The sequence below is a fragment of the Pseudorasbora parva genome, chromosome 13 (genome assembly GCF_024679245.1).
Source record: "Pseudorasbora parva isolate DD20220531a chromosome 13, ASM2467924v1, whole genome shotgun sequence".
Classification (NCBI taxonomy): Eukaryota; Metazoa; Chordata; class Actinopteri; order Cypriniformes; family Gobionidae; genus Pseudorasbora; species Pseudorasbora parva.
In genome coordinates, this window is record NC_090184.1 from 42518808 (window position 1) to 42536738 (window position 17931).

The following is a 17931-nucleotide window of genomic DNA, read 5'->3' on the forward strand; positions in this document are numbered from 1 at the left end:
AATGACAGTGACCCACTTTCCATTGTGTGTCAATATTATGCTCCACAAGTACAGTCTTTGTTGCTCAATAATCCCTCATTCTTTCCTGTATGTCTCCTCTCTCTCTGAAACGCATTCATCATCACATGCTGCAGGAGGAGCACTGGACCATTAGAAAAGTGCTTTAGCTTGAAGCACTGAAGCATGTCTCACACTACTGTGATGATTGTGGTCAATATTGCGAGATGAGATTAAATGTGATCCGTATTAGCAGATTGCATCACTGGGAATCCTGTTTTCCCGACAGTACAGATGTGCTGCTGCTGCTGCTGCTGTTGGGGAATGTTTTTACTAGTAATCTGAACGTTTGTAATCTGGTGTTTGTATGAAACTCCACTGTATAATAATGAGGTCAAACCCTTTCTAAACACAATGTGTGTGTGTGTGTGTGTGTGTGTGTGTGTGTCAGTGTGTGTGTGTGTGTGTGCAGCTGTCATGATAATTACATTCCTGTTATTTAGCACATTTGTATACAGTGGTCAAACAAAGTCTGAAACTATCTGAACTCAAATGTAATCCGGCAATAAATAAATATCTAAATAAAAAATACATAAAATAGAATAACTCAATGTCTTTGGGAATTACTTTCATTGATATTCCTTCAAGAGACCTAAAAGATAATTAGCTTCTAATTTCATGAATTACTGCATCATATTGTCATACTCCACCAAAAACAAAAAAAAACAACAAAAAAACCATTTATTTTTGAGATTGTTTGCAGTCTCACTCATTGTAACAATTTTTTTTTTATTCTCATTGCTGTAATAAAGATATAAGACATCCTTTGTATGTATATGTATACACACACACACACACACACACACACACACACACACACACACACACACACACACACACACACACACACATGTTGGTCTATGTGGTTTACAGGGACTCTCCATAGGCGTAATGGTTTTCATACTGTACAAACCGTATTTTCTATCCCCTTACACTGCCCCTATCCCTAAACCTACCCATCACAGGAAACATTCTGCATTTTTACTTTCTCAAAAAACATCATTTAGTATGTTTTTAAGGCCATTTGAATTATGAGGACATTTGATATGTCCTCATAAACCACATTTATAGTGTAATACCAGTGTAATACCCATGTAGTTATACAAATTTGTGCCCTCATAAACCACATAAACAGGCACACACACACACACACACACACACACACACACACACACACACACACACACACACACACACACACACACACACACAGAGGAATTTACAGGAATTTACAGGCTTAAAGAGTATTATTAATAAATTACAGAAGTCAGAAATTTACAGTGAAATTAATGCATGCTAGGTTTTTTTGTCCCTTAGAGTTAAACAGTTGAGTTTTACCGTTTTTGAATCCATTCAGCCGATCTCTGTATCTGGCGATAGCAGGGCCGGCGCGCCGCACACGCACATCACGCACTGCGCGTAGGGCACCAAGTGCTTGGGGGGGCACCAAAAAATCTGAGTCGTGAAAAAATCATCACAATAGGCTACTAGTATAAATAACAAATAAAATATTTCTAAAAGCATGTTAATATACAAAAGCAATACAAAAGTAATATAGGCTGTTATGAAGGACTGTCATGTGTACATAAGTACGATTATTGGTGAGTTTCTGACTGGCAGCTTAAATTACAAATAGAATGTTGGCGGCACCTGTAGACAACTCCTCTCAAAGAGGAAGTGCTTCATCTGGAAGCTTCGAGTGCGGAGCTACGAGTTTCTCCAGAGATTATTATCGAGTTTGTGCGTGTAGTTAAAAGTAAGTAAAGTAAACTAAAGTTCCAATGTTTATGGTTATTTCTCATATATATTCATGTGTTGTTCCTGTTGAGTGAAAAATAGTTTACCGCGAACTGAAAGTATTAGTAGCATAGATCCTTATCGCAATCGTGCATAGACAATTCTGATGGAGAACGAGTATTCCTCTGTACTATAATTAATTACAAGACATGTTTACATATATTTACCATGAGTGCTATAAGCTTTGTTGTACATTCGCGAGCTAAATGTGTATGCCGTAAATGCACCGTTATGTTGTTTACATAAAGGCAGACGGAATGGCGCTAATGACGTTACGGCCGCGAGTTCGAGCCCCGCTCAGAACAGGATTCTTACATGATGATAAATAAGCCTAGCCTACATGACAATATATAGGCTAGTAAATTCGGATTTCATTGCATGTGTAACAGTTTAGTACTTTGTACTGTTATTTGTCCATTTATCATAATTACACATTATTCATGTGTACTGCTATTGGTATCCTTTTGTATATTGTTATTTACCAATTTGTATGTATATTTTCAGAACCACAAACTTGCCCTGAGTTATGGTGGAGAATAAATGTTACAGAAGAAACATAAGAGTCCTTATTGCATTCTAACTGGATGTGCCATAGTGATTGCAACCAATTTCAACCAGACAATTTAAGTACTTCAAAACATAGGCCTAGACCAAATTAGTCGAGAAAAAGGTGAATCTCTGTGCCAGTCTCCCTCTGGTTTTCAGTAGAATCCCTGAATATTTTGTCTTGTGGTTATCAATGGGGACGTGGCTCAGAAACGGTCATATGATGACCTGAAGCTGATTTTGCAGCTAGGAAATGCAGACGTGTGCCTCTGTAGGGCCTCTGAAAACTGATGGTAGTGTTTAATATAGTTCTATAGAATAGCAGAATGGTCTCTTTATAGAGATGTAGTCCCTCTGTTGAGTAATTTCTACTGTGCAGTTATGCATGGTGATTAGCAGTTTAAAATGTGCACTTTAAAATTCATACTTCATAAAATTCATACTATTTGCACTAAACATTTTTTGCACTTTTAACTTTCTGTGTTTACATTGTTCAGTTCCAATTATTCATTTGCAGCAGTTATTTTGGAAGTAAAGAGAACCTAAATAAGAAATTCTGAATGGTAGTTATTTCTTTGGTGGGTGGTTGGTTGGGGAGGGGAGGGGGCACCGCCAAGCATTTGTGCTTAGGGCACCCAAATGGCTAGCGCCGGCCCTGGGCGATAGCACTTTTAGCATTCTAAAAAAGGGTTCCTTGAGGTTCTAGAACCCGGTTCTATATTTGGCCAATAGAACCTTTTACAAAAAAATGGTTATATGTAGAACCCTTGAAGAGCAAAGAACCCTTTTTTATTAAAACGGTTCTATAATTCATGACTGAAAGGTAGGGGACGGACTGATCTAAAACACTTTTGACCAAATTTGTTTAAACTTTCTTTATATGTCAACGCATAATTAAAATGTAAGTTCTCTGAAAAGGAGAGTATAAAAACCAAATGACTCTAGACATTTTAATCTGCAATAAAAACCGCTCATTATTTTCGTTCGGGACGAAACAAATGATTGGCTGGGGCGACTGTCACTCTCTCTCGCTACCATGGCGACCACCGCTTTCGCTACAGGATCTGCCCACGTGCGCGCGCTCGTTTGATTCGAGCAGTTCAAGAGGCACGAAACCTCGGCGAAATAATGGCAGAGAAAGAGCATTCAAAATTCACAGTGCAGGGCTTTACAGTCAGCGAAGGCAAGCAATGCAAAAAAGGAAGACAGTACGAGAAAAGGCAATGCACAGAAAGTCTTTGGATAAACAAAGAAATCAAACGCGAGTAAATATCTGCGTGGCTTTTCAACGATGGTGAGAACTGAGGGACCTGAAAAACGACTCATTGCTGGCTGTATTTCTGCTGGACAGGTCATCTTTCACTTTGAGCTTTTTGAGGTCATCTTTCAGTATAGCTAATAACATTACTTAGCATAAAGTTACAATATTATACACTTAGCCATTAGTAGAGATGATAAATACTCAATATGCTTAGCTCAAGTTGATCACTGTTGTGTTGAATTTCGCAAAATTAACTTTAGATAACAAAATGCCTGTGTTAAAGCTAGTACACCGCATCCAGGAATTTTTATTAGAGCTAAGTTAGCTTTAGCTACTGCTAATCAACAATGCTTTCATCATGGAAACTCTTACATGCAGAACACAGTATATGTTATGAATCTTACCTGAAATTCATCTTCATCACAGTATAACTGATGTTATTGAAAAAGCATGATGCTACCCGTTTTCTTTGCCTTGTAAATATAACTAGCTCATTACCAAATCAAACAAAAATATATTTTAAACTTTACCATTCTAGCTTGATAGTGAGTACTAAAAGACATCTTATTTGTTTATATTCATACTGATAAAGTGAGATTTTTTATTACATGTGATTCTGACATGATGTGACTACATGCACACGCTCCTCTCAGGTCAATAATGCGTCTTCCAGCTGATTGGTCGGTGAGGCGCATTCATGTGTTTTGGGGGCGTGGCTTTGGAAAGAGCCCAGAAGGGAGAAGGTGGAAATAATGAGCTGTCTTTAAAACAGTCGTGAGAGGCCTACAGACACTCAATTTTTATACTTTCTTTTTCAGAGTACTTACATTTTTATTATGTATTGATATATAAAGAAAGTTTAAACAAGCTTGGAAAAAAAAGTTTTTTTACCAATTCCTACCTTTCCTACCTTGAAGTGTAGGCTAAACGTAAGATTAATAATTATAGGTCTACACAACACATTCACAAAGAATGACTGCTGTAGTCAAAAACAAGAGTCAACAAATTTTAATATGCATGAATCAAATGTATGATTTGAGCTTTTTAATGCAATTTTGTACATTAGCATGAAAATATTTCCTACTACATTATAGTTTGGCTTTTTAACGAATAATTTTGTAAAATAAATAAACTAAGCAGGTGTTTTATTTATTTTGTAGAGTGGTTTAATCTAACCCAAAGAGGGCATTAAAAAAAATAATCGTAAAAATGCAAGTAGTGACGTATGTGTTGCGTCATCCTTGCTTGAATTCCTATTGGTGGATCGGCGAAGATGACCCCCTTGAGACGGTTAATTTTTCAAACTGAGGGGTCCGCCATTTCGGCCCGTTCAAGCCATCAGGTAAGTTAAGTTTTTACATTTTTATTGCTGAAATATGTAGTACCATCAGTTAATATTCTGTTAAAATTAATGTTAAATAGTGATACTAGAAGAAAAATGGATAATATTTACTTACTGTAAGTTAAAAGTATTGCTGTAGGAGGCTTCGTCAGCCGTTGGTTCAGAAAGCCGTGTTGAGTTGATTTTTCTAGGTTTTTAAACTAATTAAGTTACAGTCTCCCTTTATTCCCTTGTCAGTGTTAATTATGTTAATGTTAATATCAATAACATTAAGACAGCTGTGTTTAGAAGGAGACGAGCTAATCGAGACTAAGCGTGATATTATTATTTCAGGGAAGCGCGAGGTCGCTGTTTATTAACGCTAATTTTACAATAATGTTAGGCGTCTATTAAAAAAATTAACGAACCCGTTGCAAGATGGAGGGATATGGTAATATATGTCGCTGTTTCACACACAAGTTAACGTTACTCATGTTGCGGTGAGTATTTTTCCCAGGCCTATAGCTTAGCATACATTATTGCATCAGATTAGACCATTAGCATCGCACTCAAAAATGACCAAATACTTTCGCTATATTTTCCTATTTAAAACTTGACTCTTCTGTAGTTATATCGTGTACTAAGACCAACGGAAAATGAAAAACACAATTTTTTTTGGAGCGATATAGCTAGGTACTGTTTTCTGCGTAATATCACTGCGCTTCTGCACCCATGGCATGGCAGCAATGAGAGAATAGTCTATAATCAGTCTAAAAATCTAAACTTTTAATTTTCCGTTGGTAATAGTACACGATGTAATTACAGAATAGTAATGTTTTAAATTGGAAAAATATTATCTTTGAAAAAAGTAAGTCTTTGGTCATTTTTGAGAGCGATGCTAATGGTCTAATCTGATTCAATGATTTATGCTAAGCTATGCTAAAAGTGCTACCGCCAGATACAGAGATTGGCTGAATGGATTTGGACTTGGAAAATGAGACTTTTTTTTCTTTTTCTTTTTTTTAAAATGGAGTGCTCCTTTAAACAACAGCAAAATGATGCTGACATCACAATAAAGTACTGCTCTGTTTTACTGTAAATTCACATTAAAGTTGCCTTTGACCATTCCACTGTTATTTTGTTAGAAATTATATTGAAAATTATATTGTTTAGTACTGTAATTGTTTTGAAGTCACCATGATGGTTGGTGTTACATCTTAAACCTTGTATATTCATATTCAAATGTGTATTCAAGTGTGACAAATGAAAACATCTGTTAAAACAATGAAAAGATAGAACTAAAATAAGCTAATTGGATAAAACTATACTATTATTATTATTATTATTATTATTATTAACTATTATTATCAGGGACGTGCACAGGGGGGTTGCTCAGGTTGCCCGGGCAACTGCCCATATGCCCTTCTCGACTCACGTTGCCCTTCCGAGGTGGAAAAAAATAAATAAAAAAAAACCGTACAATGGATGCAGAATTTCACGTAGGCCAAGATACAAAAAAAAAAAAAAAATCGCAAAGCCTCGTTCACTTCCATATTCGGGTACCCGTCCGAAAGTGAAAGTCAAGCAATTGCTTGGGGCACCGAGCTGGCCTGGGGCCTCAAGACAGCGACAGGTTAAGAATAAAATGCAACGACAAACTGCTTGAGCGCCCCTTTGATAGTCAATGCAGTAAAGTGCAATGACACTGTTATCGGAATCCCCCTCGAGGGGGCCCTCTCAGTCGTCGCTGACAACAGCCACCCAACCACGCTATCCCTATTGCCGGCAAAATACAAAACCTCCTCGGCGATCATGAAGCGGAATTATGCTTTAGGAAGCCAGAAAAGAAAAAAGAGAAAAAACAAGATAGTGGTAAGTGATAAATTACACTATATAAAATAGCTTTATTTGTACAAAAATGGTGTAATTTTGCAGCAGGTAGGCTAGCAAAAATATGTTTATGTTAGCTAACGTTACCTGCCTGGCAAATGCTGCTTGTAACGAACAGTTAGTGCAACTTTTTTTTCGAACGGATGGAATATGGTTACTTACTGTAAAATGTTTTTTTAACGGGATAAGGAAGACGCAGATCTGTTCCAGAATAACTGTTTGTCGTATTTAATGACATAAAATTGCTATAGCTTTGTAATAGGTTTTGATGAAAGTGGCATAGCATGCTATACTAACTATTTTTATGCTATGCATAAATAACCTGGAATAGTTAATATAGCATTAACTATTATTATAAACATTATTTAACCAGAAAGAGGCAGAGGAACATGATTTTTTTCATAGCTTATCTTAATGTGCTAGTGTCGGGATATATGGTAGTACAGTTTATGCAAATATGATATTATTTTTATAAGTTACCAATGGATCTTGAACAGTTACTTTATTCTGTGTGGCAATTTTTACACTGTTGCATTTTGAAGTACAGTATCAGGACAACCCACACGTTTTACTGTTACTGTTTATTAACTATTTAACAGGTATTATATTCATCTGTTGCAACTTCATAATAACCATCCAGATAATGTTTATAGACAGTTTACAAACCAACTAGTAACCCTTAACAAAGTGTTAGGAATATTTGGTCTGTCTATCTATGTAATGTTTATAGATGTTTTAAAATGGTTTCTTAAAGTTTTACAAACATTTTTTAATCATTACCCGTTTATCTGTAGAAAGTTAGCCATGTCCATTTTGCTTGGGGCCCCCAAAATCCTTCTAACCGCCTTGGCTGAGCCAGCATGAGCGGCACTAGAAGGAGATTGTCGCCGTTGTCGGGTGAGACTTAACGTTGTCGGAAAGGTATAACAAATGGACGATCATAAACTGTTGATGGCAGTTAAATTAATATTGTCTTTTTTTATTAGACTATTGATATTGACTGGTTTGAGTTCTTTATTGGTATAGGCAAGGGAAATGGCCTCAAACGCACCAAAATGCAGGAAATCACATCTACGAAATAAAAAAAATTCTTGGGGGAGAAACCCCCAGACCCCCTGCAAAAAAATAGCCCCACCTATAATATTTTTCCTGAGCAGAACATAAATACCACTAGGGGGCATTGAAATAATAATGATAATGGCAATAACAATAATATGTAATTGGACAGATCATGGGGGGTGGGGGGTGGGGTGGGGTGTTTCGGTTGGGGGTGGGGGGGGGTCCCTTTTTTAGGTCAGAGCAACTGCCCCTCAAAAATCCTGTGCACGTCCCTGATTATTATTATTATTATTTCAGCATAAAGAGTGACCAATATCTTATTTCATATTCATAATTGTTGGTGATGAATATTTCACAATAGTAAATCAGTTGCTGAGATTTAGCTTTGAAAGGTGATATGAAGATTTTTTTTCTTCCTTCATCTAATGATGCACAGACATCAATACTCGACATACAAGACACAACAATGGTGACACTCAACATTAGCAAATAAACAAACAACACAAACTGGACCAAAAAGAAGTTCAGCCACACAGATAAAAGCAACAAGAAAAAAAATATGTAAAAAGTTATACAATTATTAACCTGGAATATACTAATTTCACACATAAATGAACTGTGTGTGTGTGTGGCATGTTTTTGTGAAACATGAGGACACAAATGTGTATAATGACATGGGTATTACAAGGAGAGGGTGAAATATGAGGACATTACACGTGTCCCCACTTTTCAAAATGCTTATAAATCATACAGGATGAGTTTTTTAGAAAGTAAAAATGCAGAATGTTTCCTGTGATGGGTAGGTTTAGGGGCAGTGTGATAGAAAATACGGTTTGTACAGTATAAAACCCATTACGCCTATGGAAAGTCCCCATAAAACATGGAAACACTATATGCGTGTGTGTGTGTTTGGGGGTGGGGGGAGGGGGTTTATAGTTGTAGGGGCAATGCAAGGCGATAGAAAATACGGTACTTTGTACAGTATAAAAACCATTACGCCTATGGAATGTCCCGTGTGTGTGTGTGTGTTTATTCTAAGAGAAGTCATTAACCATCCAGAACATACTGTGTTCCCCAACACACCATCAGCAGCAACATTCATATGTCTTTCACCCAGTTCTTCTATAGCATATGGCGTTATCGCAATCGACCAATGGGCGACTACGAGGAGCAGGTTGATCAGCTGACGTCACGGACGCAGAGAGAGAGAGAGAGAGAGAGAGAGAGAGAGAGAGAGAGGTTGGGAGGAGGCTCGCGCGCGAGAGCAATTCGTGTATTTGTGTGTCGTATAGGCCGGGGATGTGAGCGAGGGGCGACGATAATGGGGAATAACCGGGACCCCGGTGCTCTGGAGTGGACACAACGACTGGACGGTGACCATAAAGGGGGTTAACGTGAAGACCAGACGCCACTTGAGTGTTTTAAACAGATTCGCAGGGCTTGATGGATTTTATTGGGATAAATGATCGATTGATTGTCACGGAAAACGTTGAGGCAAGACGCCAGATTAAGCTCATTTAACCACGCTGGATACGATTTACCCATTCCCATGGCGTTATCATCGACCCAGAGCCAAACAGGTCACCCGGACCCAGGACTAAAGCGGGTTCACCGGGTCTAACGCGCTCGATCTGTCGTGTTTCCGGCGATGTCCGCGTCCTGCCTCGATCTGCGCAGCGCGATTTCAGCACCACCGCAGCTGGACAGCGACCGCATGGAACGAGCGCTCGATTCCCGCCGCCAAAGCTCGCCAGACACCGGGGATTATCAGACCCTCAAGCTGCTACACACCGCGCCCGGGGGGCTCGGCATGGCTTTGGAGGAGGAGCTGGCCATGCTCACCGGGGAACGGGAGGAGGATCTCGAGGTAGCCGCCTCAGAGACACCTGTGAGCGGACAGGACTCTGATCTACTGTCGCTCTTCCGGCAGAAAGATAAGGACTTGGTCCTCGCTGCTAAACTGGGCAAAGCTCTACTTGAAAGAAACCAAGACCTCACAAAGCAATATGACAAAATAACCAAGGATTTAAACGACAAACTGGAGGTGAGGAGCTCTAAAACCCCTCTTGAGTCTATATAATGCCCAACAGTTTTTCATTAACAAAAATATCTTGAACTTAAGTCAGGTTGACATGCCATAACTTCTTCCTCTAAGTTGTTTAGTTTTCTGGGTTACACTTTATTTTACAGTGCCCTTGTTACATATGTACCATAGTAATAACAGTAAATTATGCATAATTACATGCAACTAACCCTTAACCAAACCCTATAGTAAGTACATGTAAATATAAAGTACTATAATTACACTAACAATGACACCTTAAAATAAACTGTAATCCACTTTATTTTAAGGTGTCGTTGTTACACTGTAATTATACATTTAAGTACTGAGTAATATGTAGGGTTGGGATTAAGGTTTGGGGATAGTTGCGTGTAATTATGCATCATTTATATATCTTGAACTTAAGGTTGACATGCCACAAGTTCTGCCACTAAGTGTGTTTAGTTTTCTTGGTTACACTTTAGTGGTGTATTTATTACAGTGTAATTATATATTCAAGTACTAAGTAATACGTATTAATTATATACTATAGGGTTTGGGTAGGATTAGGTTAAGGGTTATTTGCATGTATTTATGCATCATTTACTGTTATTACTCTAGTACATGTAACAAGGACACTAAAATAAAGTGTTACCCTTTATTTTAAGGTGTCTTTCTTACACTGTAGTAACATATTTAAGTACTGAGTAATATAAATATATACTTAGGATTAAGGTTTGGGAAGTGTTGCATGTGATCAGGCATAATTTATAGTTATTATTATAGTAGCTGTAACATATGGAACAAATGACACTGTAAAATAAAGTGTTACCAATTATTCCCACACGGACCTGAAGATTTGGTACATGAAACACGACTAGTGCAACCAAAACAAACTCCTCCTGAACTCACTGGCAATAAGTTACTACTGTAAACATGACCACAAATGTGAATAAAACCGTCAAATGCAACCATAGTAAGTTTTCAAGTCCCAGTGCATGCTAGGAAGGTGCCAATCATTAGAGAAAATGAAAAGTAACCCCCCAAATATCAATAATCAAGTACATTTATTGATAACTTTATTTTAAGGTGACATAGTTATACATTACTACATGTACTTACTATAGTAATAACAGAAAATTATGCATAAATACATACAACTAACCCTAAACCAAACCCTAACTGTAACTTTACATGTAGTTATTTCATATTACTGAGTGCTTAGTAAATACAATGTAACTATGCCACCTTAAAATAAAGGGTTACACTTAAGTACTGAGTAATATTAATTAACTACTTGTACTTATGTAGGGTCTGGATCAGGGTTTGGTTTGGGAATAGTTGCATGTAATTATGCATAATTTATCACTGTAAAAATTATTGTTATTTTAACGGTAAAAGACTGTAAAAATGCTACGGTGAAAACAAGTGTCCATAATATATACGGTCAATAACTGTAATAGATCTAACCTCACATTTAATGTCATTTTACTGTCAAATTTTAGTCAAAAATTAAATTTACAGTTTTTGGAAGTGAAAAAGAACTTCATTGTGTAATTTACAGTAAAAAAAACAACGTAAATTAACATTCCCAGAATTCCCTGTGTGGCACTTCACATTTGATGTATTTTCATTTAAATAACTTATTTTTTTCTAATCAGTTATGCACATTAAGGTTTTGTGTTAAAACTAATGTTGTTAATAATTAATGTTTATTACATTTTTACAGTTTACACGTAATTATTACAATACAAACCTTTAAATGATATGGTTTTGAACTGTAAAACAGACAGTAATATAAGTGCTGTCCCGTAAAACCTTAAATATTGCTACCACATTTTTTACGGTAAAGTTCTGGCAACCATAGCTGCCGGTTTTTTTTAACGTAAATTTTACTGTAATATAATTTTACTGTAATAAAATATACTGACACTGTAATAGAAAGTGTTCAAAATTATTCCTACACAGACCTCAACATTTAGCACATGAAAGAAGATGTGTTAAACATGACTACAAATGTTAATAAAACTGTCAAATGCCACCATAGAACATGTGTTTATGTCCCAGTGCATGCTGGGAAGAGGACTGAATCAACTGAAAATAGAAGTAGTCACACATTAGTACATTTACTATATTAATAAGTAAATTATGCATAACCAAACTCCAACTCTATTGTAAGTACATGGTGTTAATTAATATTACTCAGTACTTAGTTGAGTAATTACAATGCAGCTACTGTACGCCACCTTAAAATAAAGTGTAACCAATTTATTTTTAAGTGTAATTAGTGCTGTGATTGATTTCTTATGCATGTCTTGATTACATGGGTATGCAGTCAGTTTGCGTTTTAAATTATCAATCAAGATGCATCATAATATTAAGAGCATGATGGAGTAAATCATTTCAATGACTTGAACACATTTAGTCTCACGCTGTGCCATTATTCCTCATGCTGAACTCCAACTCCACCTTGCACATATATATGCATAAATCAATCTTACAAGCGAATGTTTTTAAAGACTCATTATTATCTCTTTTATACATGATAGCTACGGCATGCCTATTAAGGTTGGATGGCATCATGGAAACCCTAAGGGCATCCATACAGGCTCAAGACACTCTGAGGAGTGTTTACTGTCACTAAATGTGGACTGTGTGGCGACGTTGAACTTGTTCTGATCTATATGGGCTTTGATGGTGTTTTCAGCGATGCTGCAAGCTAAGCTGATGTGCTTTGGCTCCCTTCAGCCGTCTGAGGGCCAGACACTCGACAGATTTCTGGCAGTTCTCCATGCAATTGTCTCCTGCCCAGTTCACATCTTGGACTTAAACCCCTCATCATGCTAGAACATGGTTAATAATGGTAAATCATGACGGAAGGGGGTAAATTGTGAAAGTGGTAAATTATGATAAACTATGGTAAATCACGCTAGAACGTGGTAAATCGTGAAATCATGAAAAACTATCAAAGAAATGCGCATGGGTGGCCAAAACTACGTTGGGGTAAAAGTGTGTCTCTGCGGCTCTGCAGTCAGACCCTTCTCGCCCAATTAGACAGGAAGAGACCAACATGTCAGACGAGTCAGGCGACCAATCACATAATGTTCATTTAGGGTCGGGGTTATTTAAAGTATTATCACAATAGCTTACCAAAGTTAGAACTGATACTGCTGTATATTAGCCTGACAAGCCAGACCCACATCAAGATGTTTGGTCTGGAAACTCACCATTGACAGCTCAATCTGAGGGGCGGATAAACGGTTGTCTTTCAAACTCCCTCTGCACGCGATAGGATAGCGCTACAACCAACCAGAGCAACGAAGGTTAAACAGAGCTCGCTGATAGATTAAACATTGGCCGTATCCGGTCGGCAAAACTCCGAACACATCTTCCCTTTTTAAGAATGACTTCAGTGCCGTTCTTTGTTCTTTTCTCAGAGAAAAGCTTAACTCCAAGTCTTCCAGAGTCGCGGTCAAAGCTGATTCGAAAGACCGCCGTTTGCCAGTTTGTGTGTTTACTAGAAGCACGCAAGCGCAACTCGGCCGTCGTCATTATGGCCCCGCCCACCGACTCTATACATGATGTGATTGGGCCGTCCAGATTTTGAGGAACACAGCTCAGATAGGAATTGAGAGTTCCTAGACGACACTTGCGGGCAAATTAAATTTGCTGCCGCTAGGGTGCGTCTAGATTTCAAGGCTAGCTGTATATAATACACAGATGAATATAAGTTTAATTAGAATTTCTCTGTCCAAAAGAAAATTTCAATATATACAAAAGTTTGGGGTTGGTAATGTATTTTAACGTTTTTTAAAGAGGTCTATTCTGCTCACCAAGGCTGCATTTATTTAATTAAAAATACAATAAAAACAGTAATATTGTGAAATATATATCTATATGAATATAGAAAAGTGTAATTTATTTCTGTGATCAAAGCTGAATGTTCAGCATCATTACTCCAGTCTTCAGTGTCACATGACCCTTCAGAAATCACTCTCATATGATGATTTGCTGCTAAAGAAACATTTATGATTATTATCAATGTTGAAAAAAGTTTGTGCATTTTTCTTAGGAATTTTAGATTTTATTTAAAATTGAAATATTTTGTAACATTATAAACGTCTTTACTGTCACTTTTGATTGCTTTAATGCATCCTTGCTTAATAAAAAAAAACTAATTTCTTTAAAAAATAAATCAAATCATACTGACCCTAAACTTGTGCATCGCAGTGTATCACAGTTTTATTGCCTTACTATTTTTTTGTTGTTGTTGTTGCTATTAAGATTCTATATCTTTCAAAGAGTTGATCTAAGCTGGCAAACTTTGGCAACTCCAGTGATAAGTTCATCCTCAAATTCATGAGCTGAACTGGAATTTAAAGGAAGTGTTTGTAAGATTGCGGCTAGAACTGGTACTGCAGGTGTATCCCCCTCCCCCTCCCCCTGACTCGAGGTTGCCAGATATTGCCAGGTCTACAAGGTATTGTCATTATGTGCTCAAAAATTACGGGAGTTCCCTTACCAAGCCTCACATTGTACTATGAACAGCAAGTGCGGAGAATGGCGCACAAAATAATGGGATACAGCACACACCCGTTGCATTTGGACTTTGAGTGGATGCCTCTGGGGCGGCGTTTAAGGACAATTAAATGTTCGACAAATCATTATAAATTTACTTTTGTGCCTGAGGCGGTTCGTTTATGTAACAAATTTGGTTGATTTATTTATTTATTATTATTATTATTATTTTATTTTATTTTTTTTTTCTGTGTTTTGAATGTTTGAATGTATATGTGTTAGTGTTAAATGTGAAGCACCATGATAGTCTAAACTAATTGCCCCAAGGGGATAAATAAACCTCTAAACTAAACTAAAGATTGGCTGCAGGATCAGCAGGAACATTTGTAGATCTGCAGCTGTGTTAACTAGAGCAGATCTGGCAACCTGGATGCAGAAACACTACTGACTTCGTGATTGGTCGATAGGTGGAGGGCGGAGCTTCAGGCCAAAACACAACATGACAACATCATCATCAGTTGAGGGCTGCAATGACAACTTTTAAATGACAATATCCTGGCCGGACTACTGTTGTCAGTGATAGAAGTATTTGAAATGAACATGATTTCTTAATGTCTAGGGACATATCAGGGCCATTTTATGATTAATTAAAATATATTTCTTACATGCAGTTCCTTTAAAAAGCACTTCATTCTGTATATATGTCAATTACCCTGTTTCTCTTCCAGCTCCTGGAGCAGGAAAAGCACGAGCTGCGTCGTCGTCTGGAGAGCCGCGAGGGCGAGTGGGAAGGCCGAGTGGCCGAGCTGGAGACAGATGTGCAACACCTGCAGGGGGAGCTGGAGAGGCATCAGGTGCAGCTGCGTGAGGCCGACCGCGACAAGAGCCGAGCCATCAGCGAGCTGTCCGAGCAGAACCATCGACTGCTGGAGCAGCTCAGCAGGGTGAGTGTTACCCCTTTTCCACCAGAATGAACCGGGTGCTAGTTCAGAGCCAGTGCTAGTGCCAGTTCAGAGTTGGTTCAAATGACAAGCCTTCTAAGAACCGGTTTGGCTTTTCAATATGCTGAGAGCCACCAGAGAGCCAGGTCTTACGTTACTGTATACGTCTCATCTTTCTCAGCAACGCTAGCAAGGCAGCGGGAAACACAAACACACACACACACACCAGGCATGTTCTAATGCATCAGTGCTGCACAGACCGATCCACGTATGATATCAAAATACATCGTGAGCGATTCAGAAGCATAAGGAGTCGTATGTTCTCACTATACTTTGATCTCATACGGCGATTGGACTGCACAGCATCTTGAACAAGCCTTCCATCAACAATGGCGAACCTTGTGTTACTATTGAGTCACATGGCTTTACAACATCGGAAATCATCGGCATCAGAACACAGCGAATCCAACACATTCATGCAGTTCGCAGTTATTTGTATAGACGGAGATTACAAACGAGCAGTAGCTGTTAGCTCCATTAGCTGCTCTTTAAAAAATGGCGGATCTCAAGTCTGTGTTCATCTTGTTGACCCCGCCCCCAGCGACTGACGTAAGCGGCTCTAAAGAAGCGATTTGAAGCTGGGCTCTGGCTCCGAACTAGCACCAGCACTGCCTTGGTGGAAAAGGGGTATAAGTGAGACTCCGGCACTGATTGGTCAGATGACCCAGGTTGTTGTGATTGGTCTGCTCTGCTCTGATTAGTCAGATGCTCTTTCTGTTCTGATTGGCCAACTCTGCTCTGATTGGTCAAATATCTCAGTCTGTTGTGAATGGTCTGCTCTGATTGGACAACTGCTTAAAGAGCATCTCAGAAACCAAACGGCCATAACCATATCTCAATTGCAGACATTTTACGTTCACAAACCGCTATCTTACCCAATACATGAAAGGTAATATTCGAAAAAGCATATTTTTTAAAGCATTCATTAATCTCAGTTAATTAATTTCTACATTTACTAATATATTATTACAATCGAAAGTTGTCTTTGTTAATATTTAATGGACCTGAGTTAAGATGAACTAATAACAAACTATTTTTTCAAATAGATTTGGATAAAACCGTTTACTAAATGTAAATGAGAGAGACAATCCAGAGGTATTTGGCTGAATGGGCGCTCGCTCCTTATGGAAATTAATCCAGAAAATCACCGTCTAAAAACCACATAGATAAAGCTGGGTTCTCATAAAAAGCCAGAATTATTATTCTGCTCATGCTTTGAACTGAAATATTGATTATGGTGGCTGGAAATCCAAGGCAGGTGAAAAAAAAAACATGCACACTATGAATACATTTCATGGCTCCGGCACACAGGGTGTTCCCTCACCTTCCTGAGTCACTACCATACGCAAACTCATCAAAATTACACTACACTCCATTCAGTTTAAAAAAATAAGCAATCTACCCGTTTCATAGTCCAGCAGGGCGTCCTTGAGGATGCACAGGACATTTCATAGCAGTGCATCTTAAAATTGCGGTCATGCAATGAATGAGCCAGATTAAAAATAAATACAAAATACACACCATTTTGTGGCTTGGGATGTTTTTTGCAGGTTTGAAACCGTTGCACCTGATTTTTGTTGTTGACAAAATCGGTTTGGTAATATGTATTGTGTGAGAGAACGCATTTTCATACTGTATACGTGTCATAGGTCACCGGGTTACTTTATTGTAATATCTGAAACAGGCATTTTCTGGCTTTAAAAATGGCTTTAAAACCATTTGTATTGCAAAATTTAATAGTTATGCTAGTTCAATACAGTAATTCCCAGATGGTTGATTTTTAATCATTATTGATTACAAATAATGCTACAAACAATGCTAAATTTAAATACAATACAATGTTTTTATGTGGCAGGTTAAATGCCACATAAATAATTCAGTGGAATTATCCATATAATTATGCATAGGTAGGATAAAATATTTAAATACAAATATTAGTTTGTTAAAAATATTTTTTAAATGGAGTAAAAATGCTTATCAAATCCTTTGATGTCAACATTAAAATCATGTTATTTTGGTGCAAACACATCTTTGCCCTGTGCATTATGCGCCTGGATGAAGGGAAAATACTCAAAATTAAGAATATAAACATTTCACTGCTTAACATTTTGATACATACGATAAATAGGATTTACATTGTTCCATTTGTCTTTTGCATCACACTGGCTAAAGTCGAAACATGATGAAATTTAAAATGATTGCCTTCTGAGAAATTACGGTTACTTATTTTATATCAGTGACTGGGTAATGATGGGAAACTGGGGTTGATTGATTTGGCAGGAAATTGAGATCTGCAGGTTAAATGCCACATTGAGTTTAGTTTGTGCTTCAGTAATGGCAGGTTGTTCGTGCAGCTCTTGCTCACAGACTCATTTGAATTGTCATTGAGTCTCATTGATTTTGCCCCAGGATGGCTGTGGTGTTGTGGCAATGACACAGC

General features: G+C 37.8%; 1 protein-coding gene across 2 annotated transcripts in view; it reads left to right on the forward strand.

Moving 5' to 3' along the window:
- Positions 1 to 9153: 9153 nt before the first annotated feature.
- The window catches only part of bicdl1 (BICD family like cargo adaptor 1), a 66351-nt gene continuing 57573 nt past the window's right edge, over positions 9154 to 17931 (forward strand). For both annotated transcript variants that reach the window (XM_067414493.1, XM_067414494.1), the window contains exons 1-2: positions 9154 to 9975; positions 15219 to 15434. In XM_067414493.1, coding sequence (XP_067270594.1) covers positions 9580 to 9975; positions 15219 to 15434 — 612 coding nt within the window. In that variant the 5' untranslated portion in view covers positions 9154 to 9579. The remainder of the gene's footprint in view (positions 9976 to 15218; positions 15435 to 17931) is intronic.